The sequence below is a fragment of the Ambystoma mexicanum genome, chromosome 8 (genome assembly GCF_040938575.1).
Source record: "Ambystoma mexicanum isolate Mex_15411 chromosome 8, UKY_AmexF1_1, whole genome shotgun sequence".
Lineage (NCBI taxonomy): Eukaryota > Metazoa > Chordata > Amphibia > Caudata > Ambystomatidae > Ambystoma > Ambystoma mexicanum.
In genome coordinates, this window is record NC_090929.1 from 477,012,269 (window position 1) to 477,032,016 (window position 19,748).

Here is a 19,748-nt window from a genome sequence, read left to right on the forward strand (position 1 = left end):
GGACAGCCTGCCCCCCCCCCCCCAAGTTTGAACGGATGCATGCCTGGGGATTGGCGAGCTCATACGGTTTTCCTGCATAAAAGGAGCGGGTCCTGGAGCTGAAGCCGAGTCGACCACTGGACTGAAGATCCAAAGAGGAATTCATAGTAGGACTCCCAAGCAACTTCTAGCGACTGCCAGAGTCATTGAGTTACCGCTGCTGACCCAACCCCGAATTCTGAGTGACAGGAGAAATCTCTCAAAGTCTACTCCCCCCTTTGGATAGGTGGGCCGAACCAGTCTCAAGACCAGGCACACAAACTCCCAATACCCTGGAATCTATGCCATTTTGCAGTGCATCTTTATGTTATTTATAAAATGTTTGTAATGCCCAGACCCTGGGGCATCACAGCGTTTGGTACAGGCAGAGTAGTATTTGGTACATTTGATACAAGAATTAATCGTACAAGAATTAATTGTACTTGTGAAATAGCCAAGTTTTGACAAGCTTTTTGAAAGTGATCTTGTGAAGCACAGTTTCGGCTGAAAGCTTGTTGGCATCCTTCTAGGCCTGCAGTGACTCTTTCCCGCTCTTAGACATCCCCTCAGCCAAGTCGCAGACCGAGAACCAGAGAAAAGTCTACCGGATGACAACTGTCGCTGTTCCTAAGCCTGTGAAGGGATCCAACGACCAGTGCTGCGAAGATCCTCTGCTTGGCGGCCCAATGCAAAAGTGCACCGTCTGATCCCACCAAAGTTCCCTCTTCAGCTGCCAAAGCCAAGAAAACCGAATCGGGGTCTGCTGTCGCATTGCCTTCGGAACCGTCCTGTGGCATTGTGGTCTTCATTGAAGAGGTAGTGTCCCGTCATAGGTACTTACCTGGGGCTTGCTGCGTTATTATTTTGCTCCTTGGGGTTGCATTCAGCCGATCCTTGCACCCCTCCAGCGTCTGCCTAGAGTCCCATTGTGGTAGACGGCCCATTGGGTTCTATTCTGCCTTAGGACATGTACTTGGGCCATTACTGCGAGTGAAATCCCAAATTCCCTTACATTTGTGGAAACCTACCTGCAAACTTGAAGGGTGTCTGCTGGGCCCTGCCTCCTGGAACATTGTACTTTGCTTCCCCGCCTGTTATTCAGGAGCCCTTGGTCACTGGTACCCCAGTGTATCTTCTAACTTTGGGGTTATACTACCTAAGTTAGGGTTAGACTGCCTAAGTTAGGCTAAGCTAAAGTACTGCTTCCTTGGTTCAGGTGTCACTATATTTATATCTATTTTATATAACTCCCTAGTGCGTCATTGTTTTCTTCAACCAAGTGTATGCTCATTCTGTGTGCCTCACTACAGACCTTCTCCTTCTTAGACTAAGCCTGGATACTTCAGGCTAATTCGAAGGGGTTTAACGCTGTTCACCAAAGGTGGGCTTTCAAAGGTATTGTCCAAGACAGTAGTTAACAAAAACCTCTAACTACACAGATTCCAATGTGAAGACAAGGATACCATAAGGGAAATCAGTAAAAATCAGAGGTTACGAAATTGGAGGAACTGGTGTCAGGAAACGCAGTTTCCAACAATAGTTGAGAGGAGCAGAGTACATAAATATTCAGAGGCCAGAGAGCCTAGAGAGAGGAACTTGAGAGCTCAAACAGAACTAAAGGAGGAGACGTGGAGAAATCCGAACTGAATATACTGGTACAGGAAAAAAATAATTGAATATTCTATACTAAGAAATACTTGCTGGCAAAGCAACCCCAGGACAAACGAGTCATTCTCCTACCCTTTAGTTATTGGTAGGGGCAGTAAGGATTAGCTTTTGGATGGAGGACAGACTTACTTTGGACTTTGGACAAGACAACGAGAACCCTAGTTCAGTTGTGTTAGGTAGGGAAGCCCTTAGAATAGGGAAAGTTAGGCATTTTTCTATTGTTTTCAATAAAGATCCTTTAAAATGTAAAGTATTGGTCTGCCTTCTCCTTTTGGCCCACCACAGTGGGGGGGGGGGGGGGAATGGAGGAGGGAGACCTTCCTACCTTACAGCTACGGGACGGCATAATGCGAGCAAGAGACTGTCAACTAGCATGACCATGGCAACACACAGAAAAAACATGTTTATCTTATATTTTCATATCAGTTCAACTGCAGAAAAATTACATTTCTGGGCCACGCCTGTAGAGGATTTTCATCAGCACATCCTGTGAAACAGGGTCTCTTGCAACCCACATCAGCCGCCCCTCCAAAAACGGATTGCTTAGTAAATCCCTTTTAAGGATAGTCACCTTTATTCCCCTTAGAAGGGTGGTTCCGATCCTTTTCATTGTTTAGAAGGAACTGAAGAGGGAGTATGGGTCCGGAGACCACCCCTCTGCCCCAGTAGGTTCATGACAAGACGAAAGACCAGAAATGCTTGCAGTCCCCCAGCTTATTTTGGACGAATCCCACACGCACCAATGATTGATAAATACACTGAGAGGTACACGCTCAGCCAGCCATACAGACCAAATACAATGCAAATCTTTCTATGTGTGGAAGAGCCCATGACCGTGAACAGAGACACCTATATGGACAGCCTGGACTAACCAAGAAGCCATGTTACTGACGTCAATTGTGACACCACAACATAGCGTTCGACATGAAGCAAACGTGCAGTCCCCACTGCACCACACACACTCGAATACATGAAGAACATGAGCACACAGTTCTATAGATAGAGGACAGCTACATATATATATATTTATATATATATACTGTCACTGCTTCTATTATTTTGTCATTAGCCAAATGCAGCAATGCAGAACCGCAAGACACAAGAGATCCTGAGCAAGCTTGCAGATGCTTAACACAAATAACCCTATGTAACTGCAGGGATATATATGGAACCTGGCAGAACCAAGAGTGACTAACGTATAGATAATGTAGCATACTATGGACAAGGTACAAACCGCATTATAGGGTTTTAGGAAAATTACAGTGGTCATCAAATCACTGAGCAGGAGACGAACTGAGCCGATTCAGGATGGACAGTGAGCAATGTGTGCGAGACAGGGCCCACAGCCAAGGTCAAGCGATATGGAGACACATTCCAATCCCCAGACGACAAGGGACAAGCTGCAGAGAAACAGAACAAATCCTCATAATTAGGAGCGGCAGAGCTCGATTTTGTGGTCTCTAAACACACGGTACAGCTGAATGGAACAATGGACAGTCTTCCATGGTGGGAAAGAGAAGCCAGGCCCAGCAACCAGACGCAGATTGCAACAAGTGTTGCTACCGTTAAGGAGAATATTCTCATAAAGCAAGGTGGTGTACACAAGTTACAATACAGACACATCATTGTTCACATTACCTTGAAAGGGTACACAGCTAGCTGAGTACTCGTTCGAGTCCCAGGCTGGGGAAGGAGGGTGGGGGGGGGATCAGCTCTAGCCAATCACAGTTTAGTATTCCAGGGGTGGTTGGCAACAGACAAGAACCAATGGTAAGCCCACTACTCTGCAACAATGTAATAGATAGTGAATTGGGGATGGGACAAGCTAGCCACTTGAAATGTAAGAGCCAGTAGAATAACACGTATTGGTGACCATATAAGTTATTAGACTCCAGATGGCCAATCCCTCACACCGATAGGACAGATGAATACTTAATTTTGTAGTAAAACTGGTCTCCAAGCCAGGAGATGTTGAGAAATACTGGAATCCACTGGTGTTCTTGTATCGATCCCTGGTGGTCTTATTTATAATAAACCGCAGTTTGAACTTGCCATTGACTGAATCCTCTGTGTATACTGGGGGAGGGAGTTGGGCTCTCCAAGTCCACAGACTTCCAGCATCGCTCTGGCATACCTGGGAGTTCTCCCCAACAACCCTCTTTAGAACTTTAAATGCTTAAAATGTCCAAAGCCCCATTCAGTTGCAGACCCCTTTAGGTGAGCCATTTCCAAATACCTTTTTAGAATCATGGTCTCTTGCCAACATTCTCTTAAGAGTCAGAGAAACCTTTTCAGTCCTTCTTAAAAGCAGTTCATTTACTTGAGCCTTCCAAAAAGCAGAATACTTTCCGAAAAACCCTTCCTTGCTCAAATTCAACATGCTGCCCCTTCTAAACAGGCCTTAGGAAGCAAAGATACACCAAATCATAGCATTTATTTTAGGCAGGTATTTGATATTGCACAGATATAAGTCCAAGGGCAAGCAGAGAACTTCAAAGAGAATTTTAATGTACCCGGGTGATTACAAATATGAGCTGCTGTATGTAAAACTGTAGCATGTGTGGTGTCTACTTCTGATCCGGTTACAGAAACGAGGATGTGATGGAGGTGGTCGCGTGGGACCCAGAATTGATACAGTAATTGTACAGTTCCTATATTTAAATATCACTCATTATGTACACTTTTGAACAGAAATCACAAGGGAGTAGTTTCTTACCTGTAACTCCATTTCTCCAGTGTTGCTATCTTTCATGGATTCACATGCTGTGAATATTCCCAGTCAGTCACTTTTAACCTATCGTTTTCCTATGGAAAACTTCAACACTTTAGTGTCCTACCAATGTACTTTTTGGGTGCTTTAGTCCCCACCAATAGGATGCAGGCTATAAATAGCCCTGCGGCTTCCCTTCAGATTTTAACCTCCAAAGTAGAGGGAACCCAAACCAGGTTTACCTAAAGGGGCGGCCGGCCGGCGCATGTGAATCCATGAAAGATAGCAATGCTGGAGAAATGGAGTTACAGGTAAGAAACTACTCCCTTCTTCAGCATTGGATCTTTCATGGATTCACATGCTGTGAATAGATTACATACTAGTACCAATATGCATGGTGGAGTGTAAAGGCAAACCAATACAGAAACAGAATCACATACATGAGACAATAAAAGTTCAAAAATAAACACCCCAAAGCTGCGGGGCTTACCTTATTGGAACAGGCGTTGCAGGACCGCACATCCCACCTGCACATTATCACCATGCTACTGCCCCAGACAGTAATGCCGGGTAAAGGTATGCATCACCGCCCAGGAAGCCGCCTGACAAATGTCCACCAGCGAATCCCCGACCATAATGCCGCTTAGGAGTCGTTCCCAAGGCTTCCCAGCTGTAGTGTGGCATAACGAGATGGTAGAGGACACCCAATGAGAAAGTCCTAGTTTGGAGATAGCCTGTACCTTGTTGGGCGGCCCATAAGCCACAAACAGCCGTTTTGATTTTCTGAAATCATGAGTTCGATTCAAATAAAACTTTAACGCCCTTTTAACGTCCAGGAGCCCGTTCTGCAGGTGTGGATGCTGAAGCAAAAAACGAGGGAAAAACAATAGAAGAGAGTTTGTGAAAAGCCGTTGGCACTTTGGGGATAAAGTGCAGGTTGGTGGCCAAAACAACCTTGTCCTTCAGAATCTCAAGTATGGCAGATCGACGACCAATGGCTGCAAAACCGATATCCTTCTGGCCGAACTCATTGCCACCAGAAAAGCCACCTTCCATGACAGAAACTTCAAAGGAGTCGTCGACATTGGCTCAAAAGGAGGTCTCATCGGACCCAAAAGTACCACATTAAGGCTCCATACCGGCGCAAACTTCTTGACCGGAGGAAAAGTTGAAAACAACCCCTTTAGAAATGCTTTACTAGCCGATCACTAGACAGTGGCACCGCATGACGCGTCTGAGTAAATCTAGATATTGCTGCCGAATGGACCTTAATTGAGGATAACGCCAGGCCCCTTTCCGCCAACAGGTATGGGAGAACCTGTTCTGGAGAAATTTTCAAAAGGGTCAACCCCCGGTTTGGCCTTATCCCAAACACAAAACCGCTTCCATTTACATGCATATGGGACATTCGTGGATGGTGCTCTTGCCGCCTCCTAAATTCGGCGACAGTCACGGGAAAGCCCTAGCAGGCCAAACCGAGTAGTCAGGAGCCAAGCCGTCAGGCTGAGAGATCCCGGATCGTGGTGCCACACAGTGCCCCCGTCCTGAGACAGAAGATCCGGCATCACCCCAAACCGAATCGGCTCCACCACCGACAAAAGGAGATCAGAGAACCACAGCTGCCTGGGCCAGAACAGAGCCACCAGAATCACATGATTTGATATCTCCGAATCCACTGGAGGGTGCGCCGGATGAGCGGAAACGGGGGAAATGCATACACGAACAGGCCCATCCACGGGAACGAGAACGCATCCCCCAGAGATTCGGGGTGAGCCCACCTGCTGGCGATCTCCCGGCACGGTTTGTTTTCCACAGTCGCAAAAAGATCCAATGGTGGGAGAGACTGTGGAGGAGAATACCCAAATTAGCCAAAGCTTCCCAATTACAAAAGGCATGGTACAAGATCTTATTTGGATGGCATTACACCCCCCCCGATAGGCTACATAGGATATACCCCTCAGTATCTGGGGAGTGCTGGAGGGGATGCGGGATGGCAGGCACGGCGGAGCATATTTGGTGGAAGTGTCCGAAGATTCAAACTTTCTGGGAAGAAGTACGGGAGGCACAGGAACAAGCCTTCGGTCGGGAGGAGGTGGGAACTCCAGTCCAGATCCTCTTGGGCATTCGGAGGCATGGGAAACCAGAGGGAGGGAGAAGGGGAAAGCAATCTTGACCTTGGTAGCAATGTTGTTAATTGCACAAAGATGGAAAGTCCCGGAGGTCCCTAGATGTCAAGACTGGCTCCGGAAGATTTGGGAAATCGTAGCCCTGGAGTGGGCATCCTATGCCATGAAGGACAAGGTTCAGTACTTTGCGGCGGATTGGGGCGAGGTGCTGAATGTGCTTAAGGGCGATTTTAGGGTGATGTGGTGCCCGCAGCGTTTGAAACTGTTGGATTTACAATGAACATTGAGTTGCAACCCAAGTGAAGGGTGAACTAAGGACGGGCAAGCTAGTTGCCAAGGGGGGGAAGAGGGCATGTTTTTTTACACTTTGTTATGTTGCAAATTTCAATAAAAAGTTTACAAAAAAATAAAAATAAAGATCCAATGGGGGATGGCCCCACTTCTGGAAGATCATAGAAACTTGCAGCTCCTTCAGCTGCCACTCGTGCAGCTGGCCGATGTCCCTGCTGAGCGCGTCTGCCTGCACATTCAACACTCCCGGCAGATGAGCCACAATGTCAATATCGTGAAGCAGAGCCCAATGCCAGAGGTCCGGCTCTTCCTTCGAGTGCCCCCTTGTTTCCTAAGATAAAACATTGTGGTGGTATTGTCTGTCAGCACCCTCACCACCGACCCGCGTATGCGCGGCAGAAACGACTTGAGGTCCCAGTGTACTGCTATCAATTCGAGCACATTGATGTGGAGCCGAGATTCCTCCCGAGACCACAGGCCTTGAACCTGCAACTCGCCGAGATGCGCTCCCCCCATCCCGTCTGAGAGGTATCTGCCACAATCGTAAATTGGAACTCCGGCTCCAGCAACGGCATACACCGAACCAGATTGGCCGAGCACTTCGACCAGCAAAGAGCATCCACCAGAGCGCCGTTGATAACCAACTTGTCGGACCAAGCTCCCCGACTCTGTGCCCACCGGTCTGCGAGGAACTCTTGCACCGGTCTCATGAAGAGACAACAGTTTGGCAGCAGTGGAATACATGACGCCATGGCCCCCAGCAGCGACATCTAGGTCAGGACCGACACCCTAGTGCAAATTTTCCACTCGGCTGCCCTTTGCAGAAGCTTCAGAACCCTGCTCGCCAGAGGGCTTCACCAGACCCAGTCGAGTCAGAAACTCTGCCCCGAGAAACACCAATTGCTCGGAAGGCTTCAGAAATGATTTCTCGAAGTTGATGGTGAATCCCAGTCGTTGCAACAGCTGCATGGTAGCTGCAAGACTTTCCTGCGCCTCCCCTGGCGACAAACCTCTCACCAGCCAGTCGTCCAGGTACAGGCATACGTGGTGACCCTCCCGTCTGAGAAACACTGCCACTGGTGACAAACACTTTGTGAACGTCCTGGGGGACAACTTCAAACCAAGCGGGAGTACACGAAACTGGTAATGGTCCTCTCCTACGACAAACCGCAGAAACTTGCGGTGCCGTCGACACATGGGAATGTGAAAGTATGCGTCCTGCAAATCCAACAATGCCTGAAATTCGTCTGGCTGGATTGACCAGATGACCTCATGAAGCGTGAGCATCTTGAACTTCAGGCGTTGCAGAGTCTTGTTCAACGCCCGAAGATTCAGAATGGGCTGCCACTTGTAGCGGGAATAAACCCCTTGGCCTCTCTATGCCACCTGAACCGGTTATATAGCCTCTTTCTCCAGCATAAGAACCACCTCCTGTCGCAGGATGTGAAGATGCGGTTGCAAGGCATACACCGGTGGAATGGAAACCAGGGGACACTTGAACTCCAACTAGTGGCCTAGACGCACCGTGTCCAACACCGAACGATCCAATGTTATTTTTCTCCACTCGTCCACGTGCATCGCCCCCCAGTACATTGTCCTGAAGGCATGTGGTTTAGCTTGCCTCCCTTTAGAGGTGGAGGACTGCAAATCCCTTTTCCGGTGAGCCTGAAAGTCCTGACTCTTCTGCGCCGACTATCGATACCCCTGGGAGGAATAACTTGATCGACCGTAACCCGGGTCCCTGGTGGAAGCAAACCGGGCATTACCCGAAGCATCCCGGAACGGGTGAAAGGAGCGAAAACAGCACCCACTCTGCAAAGCCCCCAAGGACTTAGCAGTCTCTGTGTCCGCCTTCATCCCTTTGAGGGCTTCATCGATTTTTTTCCCCCAAACAAATGCTCCCCCTCACAGGGCATGTCGATAACTTTATAATGCAACTTCGGGCGAAAGTCAGTGCACTTTAGCCAGGCCTAGCGACGAAGCACTTCCCCATTGTTAATTTGCTTAAAGCCGGACTCCGCCAGGTCTACAGCAATATTTATACTGTGATTGGAAGCCTCCTCACTTTCACGCACCAATAGCAATACGTCCTTGCGGTGCTGCTCTGGCAGATGTTCCAAAATAGGCGCCAGCCTATGCCACATCTCGCGATCATAGCGTGCCATGATCGCTAAGGAATTCCCGCTTTCACCGTCGTCGCCCCAACTGTCAAAACCTTCTTCCCAAAGGCATCCTGCCTCCTTGCCTCCCTGTCCAGAGGAGTAACACACTTATGCTGTGTTCGGGCCTTACGGCTGGCCGCCGCCGCCACCACTGACTCAGGAGTGGGCTGCGACACTAAGCACTTCGGGGTAGATTCTGGGGCCTTGAACTTTTTCTCAAGCTGACCTTTGACAGCTGGCTCCGAAAACGGATGGCGCATTGTGCGCAGGCCCTCCTGCCACACATGGTCCAGAATAGGCATGGAGAAGACAGCCTTCCTTCTCTTTCCCATGTGATCGAATAGGAAGCAATCCTTCCGCTCTTCCTCTGGTGCCAACCCAAACTTCACACACTGCTTAGACATCACGGCGTGGAACTTTCCAATTTCATCGGGGGGCAGGTGGAGAGTGGCTGTGCCGGACTCCGAGGCTGTTCCACCTCCCCGTCCGTGTCCCATGTGTCATCCCTCGTCCCTCTGACTCTGGCCGTTCGCCCTCCTGAGGATACGACCGTAGACGGTCTTCTCTCACCGGCAATGGTACAGTCAACCCTGACGGAGGAGACTTTCGTGGAGGCACACCAGGAACCTCCATCACCGGCCCCACTGGCGTCACATTCAGAGGAGGCAACCTCGCATCCAGCTGGCCCAACAACGATTGCAGCATGGACAGAACTTGGAGCAACAACATAAGACTCTGGGTTAACAAGCGGATAACTAGATGGACCAGCACCCACTCCACCCGATGTCTAAGGCCCAACACTTTGTAGTGCCAAAGCCGACGGGCCTACCACAGACTCCTGGTCATCGTCCACCTGCGAAGACACTAAAAAATCCGCCATAGTTTGATGCAGAATGCTGTCAGGCAGAAGCGCGGAAGACTGCCACGTCCCACTTGTCTGCAACAATCCTTCTGTGTCCATTCTCATGGACGAGAACAGCATCGGTCCCTTGTCAAACACTGTCGTCACCAGAGCCGACAACAGCATAGTCGACGACGGAACTGTAGATGGGAAAGCAACCGTCGAGGACGGGTCCACCGTCGAGGTCGTTGGTCCCACCACCTGCGCCGTAGACTTCACCGGAGACCCGGCCTGCTTGGCAGCGCTGGACCGGTGTTTAGAGGACAACCTGCTGGAGGACGACCTGAGATGGTCCCCGGAAGACTAGCACTTCAATGACGATTCTTTCTGCTTGGGCAAGCCCTTCTCCTGCGCCGTCGACTTTTCAGGCCTACTACCAGACCTCCGGGAATGGTCCGACCGACTATGCTTAGACAAAGAAGTACCCTTTGACAGCTGCTTACTCGAAGAAGATCTACCGCTCATCCCCACCTCCGACGCTAGTACAACAAGACGATGTTTCTTAGCCAGAGGCTCGGCTGACGCCACATGGCGATGTTCCGCAGACTGCACAGGCCGCTCCGAGGACAGGCTCCGGACCGACCCCACCTCTGAGGACGGGTATGTGCCCTCATTGAGCCAACAGACCAGTCGCCAATTGCAGTACTTAAGAGTCTTCTGCGAGAACCCCCGACAAATCTCGCAAGTGTCAGCCGAGTGATGGGGGTAAAGGCAGTAGAGGCAATCCATGTGGCCGTCGCCTTCATAAACCTTCAACCCACACGTCGCACAGGGCCGAAAGAGAGACTTCTTCTGAGCCCCAGAAGCCATCTCAATACTAGAGTATGAAACACACGTGCAAAAACGAAGAACACGAGGTGATCCCAACAGTTTGGAGACGGTTGAAATCTGAAGGGAAGCCGAGGGGGGCGGGGCTATTTATACCCTGCGTCCTATTGGAGGGGACTAAAGCACCCAAAAAGGACATTCATAGGACACTAAAGTGTTGAAGGTTTCCATAGGAAAACGCTAGGTTAAAAGTGACCGAGGTTCCCAGCCTGACAGGGGATATTAACAGCAGGTGAATCCATGAAAGATCCAATGCGGGAGAATATTTTTTATTCTTCTAAAATGGTATTGCAACCTAGGTCAGCAACTAAGCCACAAGACAATATAGAAGAATAATTGGAAACATAATTCTCTCCAACCCCAGTGCTAGGATCAGAGTTACCTCCAATAGTACCCATACCTGAACTGTCTGATGGAGGTTCACTGCCACCACCTTCTTCATGCAATCCTTGATCATCTGCGAAGTGAAGAAGTTAGTCTCGCCCTTCTTATCCACTGTGATCTTCCGATAATCCTCCAAAAGGATGGGGCAGATGGCCTTGGTGGGGTGAGTCATGTATATTGGTCCATCAAAGCCCACCATCTCACTCATGTAGGGCAGGGCTCCACAGTGGTCCAGGTGGAAATGGCTGTGGAATATGTCAGAATAATGTGTGAGTGGCAGGGGCTAGGAGTAAAAAGCAGGGGCTAATATTGTCATTTCATGTGTAGATAACAATGCCCACTATCAAAAAGTCCCAAATAATAGCCCAAAGTTCTTAGGGGGTTTACAGGGGACTAAAATTGCCAAGCACTATCCTTCTTCCAGAGGCACCATCCGGTTTATCAAGGGCAACCTTTTTATGAGCATGTGTGCGTTTACATTTCATACTATATGCCTGTGAACTATATGTGCATTGGGGATACCAAGTTAATGTCAGAAACTCTGACTGGATATTTCCACCAATCTCAAGTGTATTATGTAACAACCAATTGTTGTCGATAAGCTCCAACCTTTGGAAAACATGTTTTGTAATGAAAGCACTGCATGCATACCAAAATCATCATCTTGTGTATGATAAGGAGGAGGAAAAGACATACAATCTGAGACATACACACCTGATTATAACACAATCCAAAAACTCTGTCAGCTTCCCATTCGGATTGATATAGGAGAAATCAGGAAAGCGTCTCTAGGGAAGAGGGAAATCAGGATGAGCAGTCATTATCACTCTGAGAGCACTCAATGTGGGAGAACAAATAAAGAAACATGCACCCTGCCAAGAACAGCAAACCTCAGAGACTGAGGGGCTAGGCAGCACAGCTCTACTCCATACTTACATCGTCATTAAAGCCCATGTGCATACCACAGTCCAGCATTACATTCTTGCCGCCAATGGACACTAGAACACAGCTGCGGCCAACATCTTGTCCAGCCCCTAAAGCACACAACAGAAAATAGTTTGTGTTATGTGTCGATATTTCTCAAAACAGCTATTCCCTCGTTCTGCTAGTACACTCAGCTTGATTGTTCACTTTCAATTTCCTGTTAGCTTAAAAACGTAGCTACAGCAGTTTGATTGTACCATCATGTGGAATAAAAACAAGTAGGGAAATACCAATTCAAGGAATGCTTTCCCAGATAAATGCTAATTGCCATCTGCAGAAGAGAACCATGCGCAAGCACATACAAAAAGATTTTTACAGACTACAGCTTCCACAGCCCCAATTACAGTTACAAAAAAAGTCCTGAAACTACAAGTTGGCAAGAAAATGAATATCCAATACATCAAATGCATTCTTTGAATACAAAATGTTTAAAAAAAGGTATACACCTGTGTGCAACTATTTGTGACACTGGATACTTGTATTAAAATGCCCACTCATGATTTTGAAGCATTTGTACATTGGAATGCACTTTAAATATTTCTTTATTTAAAAAAAATAAACTTATCCAGAGGGGTCAGGGGGGAGGAGGGAGCTGAAAAGCGTGCGCCCAAAGGAAATGATAGGTCTGGCGATGGGGCCCTGCAGCTTCAGTGAACACACACACTCGGCCGTCATTATCCCGTCACCACCAGGCTGAGTAAAAGCGAGGTAAACCCACAGAAGGCTGAAGAAGGACTACTCTGAAAAGTTGCAAACGGAACAAAGCTAAACTTAAAATCCAGGTATGTTGCTCCACCATAGCCGCGTAATTCCATCTTGGTTGAGAAAGCAGTGGAAGAAGATTCGTGCACATTCATGCATCAATGAACAATTGCCATTGAGAAAACAATTCTGCTGACAAAATACATTTGAGGATTTTTATACCCATCAGCTAAACTAACTGGGCTAGAATAGCAGATTACAAAGAATTGTAAATTGAACTCCATTGGCTGAAATGTATCTCATATGACATTAAATTATGGGTATCTGACCGTGCACTGCAAGGGCTCAAGTGGCCTGTGTGAGTTCTGTCATTGTCATGAGGAGCAAGCATAAAGGGCAGGAGCAGAAACCTGAACTGAAGTTTCCGGCAGACACCCTGGGAATCCCTGGCAGGGGTCTGCCGAGCAACACCAATTTACTCTGTGAACCATGAACATAAACTACATTACAAAAAGTACTCTGCAGCCTTGTGACTGTGCCAGTCCCCTAACTACAACTGGCTATCATAACACATTGGAGTTGTTGTGGTTCACATGATTCAGACTCACACCCAGGCCTGGGTCTCCACACATGGTACTTATCCCTCTGAATAACCGAACAGTCACCTTAATTCTCCCTCCACAAACCCCCAGGGCCACTTTATTTACTCCTCCACCAAACCCTGCATCCCCAATAACTCACAGGACCCTCAAATGATAAATGGGAAATGGTCTATCCCTCCAAACCCCACCGCAGATAGGAGTTTTGTCTAATGGGTTTGTTAAAGCTCCCACACTTTCCAAGCTCCCCACAGCAAGCCTATGTCTCCTATTCCCGCAGTCCCCCACACAAATGACCAAAGTCCTTAACCCCTGATTAATGCTCTTATATAAAACACATTTTCTCATCAGCTTTCTGCAAAGTGGGAGTTGGATTTGCCAGTTTCTAAAGTATCACCTGTGGATTGCAAGAAGCTGATCAACCAACTGACCTATATTAACAGGGTACAGAAGTGTGAAATGCACTTACAAAAGTAAAGAAGACTGCATGCTCTTTTTTAAGTATTCCTTTCATTATCTAGTAAATAAGCACACATGTGAATATCAGCGGATTTGTCTTTAGGGGAAGCATACAACATTGCAACAGCCCGAGGGACCTCTGCAAGAAAGCACAAAGTATTGGCCGTGGTCACGACATCAACGAGGTGAAAATGAGTCGCCTATCTAAACCAAACCATCACAATCCTTGGATAATTTATGAATTTTTTGGCTGGTCTCCAATGTGCCCATCTAACTATGGAAGCGATCCCCACAAATGTATAACTTTTTTTGTCCTACCAACGGTCAATATGTTGAGGATTTAAAAAAAAAAAAAAAAAAACACAACACATTTAGGTATGTCAAATGCACTACTGTCCAATCAAACAAATCCGGTGTCAGGACTTCCTCAAAAATTGAGTTCATTTATAACCATGCCTTACCTAAAGGAGTGACTTTGATTTCCGGCATCTTCTCTTGTTTACGTCTTCTTGCCACTGATCATGTGCTTCGTTATGCCAGATTTATCATTCTAATTGATGGTAAGTGATTCTGACTCCAATTCAGTCCGTTGCAGATGCCAGAGGAAATCTGAATGATGACTGCAATATTTCCTGAGTAGAGCAAAACAGACAAAAGTGAAACTAATGGCTCAATACACTAAACTGGTCGTAGAAAATCAGTTCCCATAACACACTAAAAAATAAGCCGTACCCTCAGGACTCTCTGGGTGAAAGTCATAATTACATGGCACCAACGGAAATCAATTAAAAACAAAATCTATAGACACATTTATGCTGTTATTTCATGGGTAACGCAGTTGGAGGGAGGTGGGGACAGAAATGAAGCAGGATTAAGGTGACACATTTACAACCTGGGTGTAGACAGCATGAAGGTAATCTCAGAGATGCCAAAATCAAATATGAAGCATGAACAAACGGCTCTCATCTTTCCACCCAATTACACTGGCGATGATGCGCCCTGCAACACACATCCTCATTTGCCATTTCTCTAGCCAGCTATTTGGTTTTCCAGTGCCTTGAATGGTGCTGGCTGCAACCACTGTGTTCCCGCTTCGGAGTTGTAGAACTCTCAGACTTTCTTGATCTGGTTCCCTGCAAAGCATGTTGGAGTCACTACATGTGTGTTCTTCCTAAAAGTGACGGGGGCTTAGCCAGAAGAACATTGTGGTATCTGGTAATGTGCTACATATTTGAACCTGTACTGCAGTAATTCTGTTGCATTTTCGTAGGACCACCACCTTCCACTTTGTTGAGGCTAGGTGTGCTGGACTTCATTTTTGCACTTCACTCTCATGATTTCTTTTAACTTTAAACTCAAATGCGTCAGGCCTTTCACGCCCATTAACATCACCTTAGCCTGATTTAGGTCTAGTACTGGGTGAGTAATAGATCAAATTCACCATCCCTGGAGTGGCCAGCAAGCAGATGTGTATTTGATAATAAAAAGGATGTTGATGGGTGAAATAAATACTGAGGCGGAGGTAAGAGATGATGAGCCTTTATTTACGGCCCCCGGAGGCGAGGGCTGTCAGATGGGGAATAGGTGTTCTGGGTTCCGGGGTGGAACGGGGAAGGGGAAACGTTCTCCATTCTGAATGGAGTGGAGTGGATAACAACATTATAACATCTCCTTACCTAAGGGAAAGCAAGGGGCGGAAGCGGGGGAGGGGGGAGAACAAGGAGAGATGGGGTAGGAAAGTTGGCTAAAGGTATGTGATATGGGTTTGGCAGCTGCTGGTCAATGGTAGACGTGGTCGCTGTTGAATTTTCAGATGATCCTGCGATTTCTTCTCAACAGTCTCCTGGTGGATGTTTCCTTGTCGTCAGCACGGAGTTCACCATTTCTTACGGGTTTGTGGTGAAGTGTCTCCTCAGGATAATGTTCATCTCTTGACCATGTGTTGGGTCTATATGTGTCGTTGGTTGTTCTTACTAGATCATCATGGGACCGCCTCTTTCCATCGTCCAATGTGACCGATTTTCCATGGCGATGTGCCACTATTTGCGGAGACCTAAATTCGGATTCGCTCTAGAGTGTTTTCTTCTGTTCTCTGACGCAGACCCAGTCTCCTTCCTGAAGAAGCGTCTCTTTTGCTCCATTCCTCGAATTGTGATATGTTTTGTATTTCTTTTGCTTCTCCTTTATGGTTTCTTGGATTTGTTCTATATCCCTTTTCGGTTCGATGTTCATTCTTGCCTCACCAGTGTCCATGAATGTCCACCCTGGTCTCAGTTGGTTGTTTGTGGTTCTGCCCCGCATCAAGGTGAAAGGCTCCGAGTTGGTGGTGGAGTGTGGCGTTGTTCTGTATGCGTGCAAAGCCTCCTTGAGGGTTTCCTTCCATGGTAGCGCATTGGCTGTGGCTGATTGAATCACACTTTTAACCAGTCTATTGATTCTTTCCACCAGCCCGTTGGACATAGGATGGTAAAGTGACGTGGTGATGTGGTTGATGGATCTGCTTCTAAGGAATTCTTGGAATCTCGATGACGTGAACGGGGATCTGTTATCAGAGACTATGTCCTTGTGGTCACCTACCCTGTTGAATATTTTGGTTAAGAAGTCCGTGACCTTCTTTGTGGTTGCGCTGGTTTCTGTCACCCCCCATTCGGTCCACTTGGAGGTATAGTCTACGATTAAAATGATGAATATTTTCACTGCCTCTAGGTTTTCAAAGGGGCCCACAATGTTTATCGCCAGTTTCGACCATACATGTTTGGGAGGTTCCATAGGCTGGAGTGGGGTCTTACTTGAGGTTTTCGATTTGGGGAATTGCTCAGCCAAGTTGGACTTGATGTCGGTACCACTTTTAAGCACACTCAGCACCGGGATGTCCTCCCCGGGGTGAATTTTCACTTGCAGGGCTGCTTGTTCCTCCCAACCCACTACCGAGGATCCATTCCTGGCCACAAACAATTTACAGTATGTGTCTGTCGTGAAATCTGAGCTTAATCCAAGTGTACCCTATGATATCAATAGGAGTCTTTCCATATCCTGTGGCTTTCACAAAGCACTTCCCTAGATCGTGTACTTTGCCATGAAGCACTTTTAAAAATGTTTCGAGATCTACCATGGTGTAACGGGACCCTGTGTCCACCATCACCTTCAGTGGTATGTCGGTGACATACATGTTGACCCAGGCACCACTGGATTCTTGTAGAGAGGTGACGGTGAGGATTTGCACTTGTGGGCATGTCTGATTGATGGACAACATGCTGTCTGACATTTGGTGGTAGTCAACTGTCTTCACTGACCCATATTTGTTGAAGGGCGGTCTGTTGTTGTTGCCAGATCTTCGTGGTCTCCCTCAGGTGTTTCGGCAGACTCTGGCGCAATGACCCAACAGGCCACATTTGTAGCAATCAACATTATTAGCAGGGCACATCCTCCCAGCGTCATGGCGTTTATACCACCTGCATTTCTGACAGCGTGTGGGGTTTTGACTGTCATGCACTGAGACTCTCCCTCTTCTGGAGTTGTCCCTTGTGTTTTGAGGTGCACTCCTCACAGCTGCTACTAAAACTCCGTCGTGGTCCCACTCAGAACTGTCTTCTATGGACTTCACTTCAACGCCCTCTTTTAGGACCAGACCCTCCTTCATGCATCGGTCCCCGAATTCCATGGTCCTCACTATTTCAGTAGTTTGGTCTAGCAAGGGATTCTTTGTCTGCCACAGTTTTTGTTTTATGCGGGGATCAGCCACATTGAGCACAAGCTGGTCTCTCAAATACTCATCCCCAACACCAGTGAAATCACACGTGGACATGAGCACCCTGAGGGAGGCTAAGTAAGCATCGATTGATTCGCCCTTGGTTTGCTTTCCGGAAAAGAACTTGTATCTTTCCAGCACCACGTTTGTTTTGCTGCCGAAGTGCTTGGTGAGTTTGGCCAAAGCGGTATCAAATTTCCGATTGCCGTCACCCCCTGCACCATCTGGCTCCGGAAGCGCCCTGAACAACCTCAGGCCCTCGGTCCCTATGCAGTTCAGGAGGGTTGCTTCCTTAAGGTCATCATTAAATTTACTCCCGCCAATGGCCCCGAGATATATCTGGAAGCTGTCTAGCCATTGTTCCCAGGGGCAGGTTGGTGTTCCAGGGCAGGGAAGAAACTTGGTGGGGTGCGGCACGTTCTGCATGGCTGTGGAGTGGTGGAGAGCACCGCGGGTTGTTGGCACTGCCAGTAACGTGGGATGGCGATGCAATCTGTGTTAGCGCACCAATTGGCGGTTGGTTACTTTCTACAACCAGCGTTCACAGCCAGGTGTTTTGGTACTGAGGACGATTGACAGTCTACAATATAGCTTGTACAGTTTGTCCAGTGCACGCACGGTCCAATGTCTCAGAGTTCATGCACTGTTATTCGGTGCTGCAGTGTATTCAATATTCCTCATCGTGTACAGCTGATGTGTATCCGCGGCGCCGTCGCCGTGGAAACAGGGGCTGGCCCTGTTGAGATAGCCGCACGCACGGTACCCAGCGAGGTCCTTTCCTCGAATCGCCGTTGGCTGGCAATTCGTATGAGGCGCGCTCGCGCAATGCCCCCGTGTCGCCCCAACGATTTGTGGCCCAAAAAAAACCTGCCACTGTGGACGGATTGGCAGTTTATTTGTATTATGTGCAGTGTGCCTTCAGCGCAATTGTCTATGCACCCTCCAGTTTATGCACTTTCATGCGTGGATCCCGGTGCTGTGATGTTGAGGATGATTTTTTTAGAATATTTTTTTTACTGTTCTTGGCCTCTAAATTTATGACAACCAAAATTCAGCGCTGCTTCACTGTGTACCGTTTGTGGGGGCGCTCTGGTGTGCGGCCTTATTGTAATGCCGCCGAGGACAGCTGAAATGTTTGTCAGGCTCCACTGCCCCCTGCAGCCTGTGGGGGCGCTGTGGTGCGCGGCCTTGTAGTAACACCGTCGAGGACAGCTGAAAGAGATCTGCAGTGTCGTCACCGTGGAAACAGGGGCCGGAAAGGGCCGCACATGGGGCACGTAACGAGGTCCCTACTCGCACGGCCGTTGGCTGAAGATTCGTATGATGCAGCACACGCCCATCTGGCCTCAAGCAAATTATGGGCCAAACAGAAGAAAAAAAAAAAAAGGGATCGGTACCTTATGTATCGTCGCCGTTCCCTGCTTCGCCGTTCCCTGTTCTCTATGGCAGCCGGGCGGCCCCTTCTCCCTTAGGGCAGCGGAAACGGGGAGGCAGGCAGGAGCGGCCGCGGGGAGGGCCGCCGGGGCCGCCGCTGAAGGACGTGGGGACGCAGGCAGGGGAGCTCTGGGGGCCGGGCAGTGCTCACTGTGGGAAAGCCTCGTCGCCAAATGAAATAAATACTGAGGCGGAGGTAAGAGATGATGAGCCTTTATTTACGGCCCCCGGAGGCGAGGGCTGTCAGATGGGGAATGGGTGTTCTGGTTTCCGGGGTGGAACGGGGAAGGGGAAACGTTCTCCATTCTGAATGGAGTGGAGTGGATAACAACATTATAACAATGGGCTCATCTCCTCAGACCCCTTGTTAATGTTACACGTAAATGAACAGTGCCGAATTTCTTTATTTCAATCTTTAATTTCTGATCATAAAAAGCATTTTTCGCACCGTATAGTCATCCTTTTCCACAAACCACCTCCCTACATTAAACCCCCTCCAACAATTGATTAAGAACAAATCCAACATTGTCCTCAGTTCCTTCTTTGACAATCACAGACTCATATTACTGATTGGCACTGCTCCGACTGTCATCCTGAACTGAAGTGGAATAGGAGTTACAATAGTTGTATTGGGGGAGTAGCCAATGTGTTGAACCTCGCTGCAGTCTGATGCTTGCCACCATCTTAAACCTGGCTGCCTTTGAGTTTTGCCACCGGTTCAAATCCTGCTACCC

At 48.1% G+C, this 19,748-nt stretch overlaps 1 protein-coding gene across 2 annotated transcripts in view; it reads right to left on the bottom strand.

Moving 5' to 3' along the window:
* INTS11 (integrator complex subunit 11) overlaps positions 1-19,748 on the bottom strand; it is a 717,472-nt gene that overhangs the window by 642,823 nt on the left and 54,901 nt on the right. For both annotated transcript variants that reach the window (XM_069610104.1, XM_069610105.1), the window contains exons 2-5: positions 14,294-14,464; positions 12,025-12,122; positions 11,803-11,876; positions 11,105-11,333 (exon numbers count right to left, since the gene is read on the bottom strand). In XM_069610104.1, the coding sequence (XP_069466205.1) occupies positions 11,105-11,333; positions 11,803-11,876; positions 12,025-12,122; positions 14,294-14,321 (429 nt within the window). In that variant the 5' untranslated portion in view covers positions 14,322-14,464. The remainder of the gene's footprint in view (positions 1-11,104; positions 11,334-11,802; positions 11,877-12,024; positions 12,123-14,293; positions 14,465-19,748) is intronic.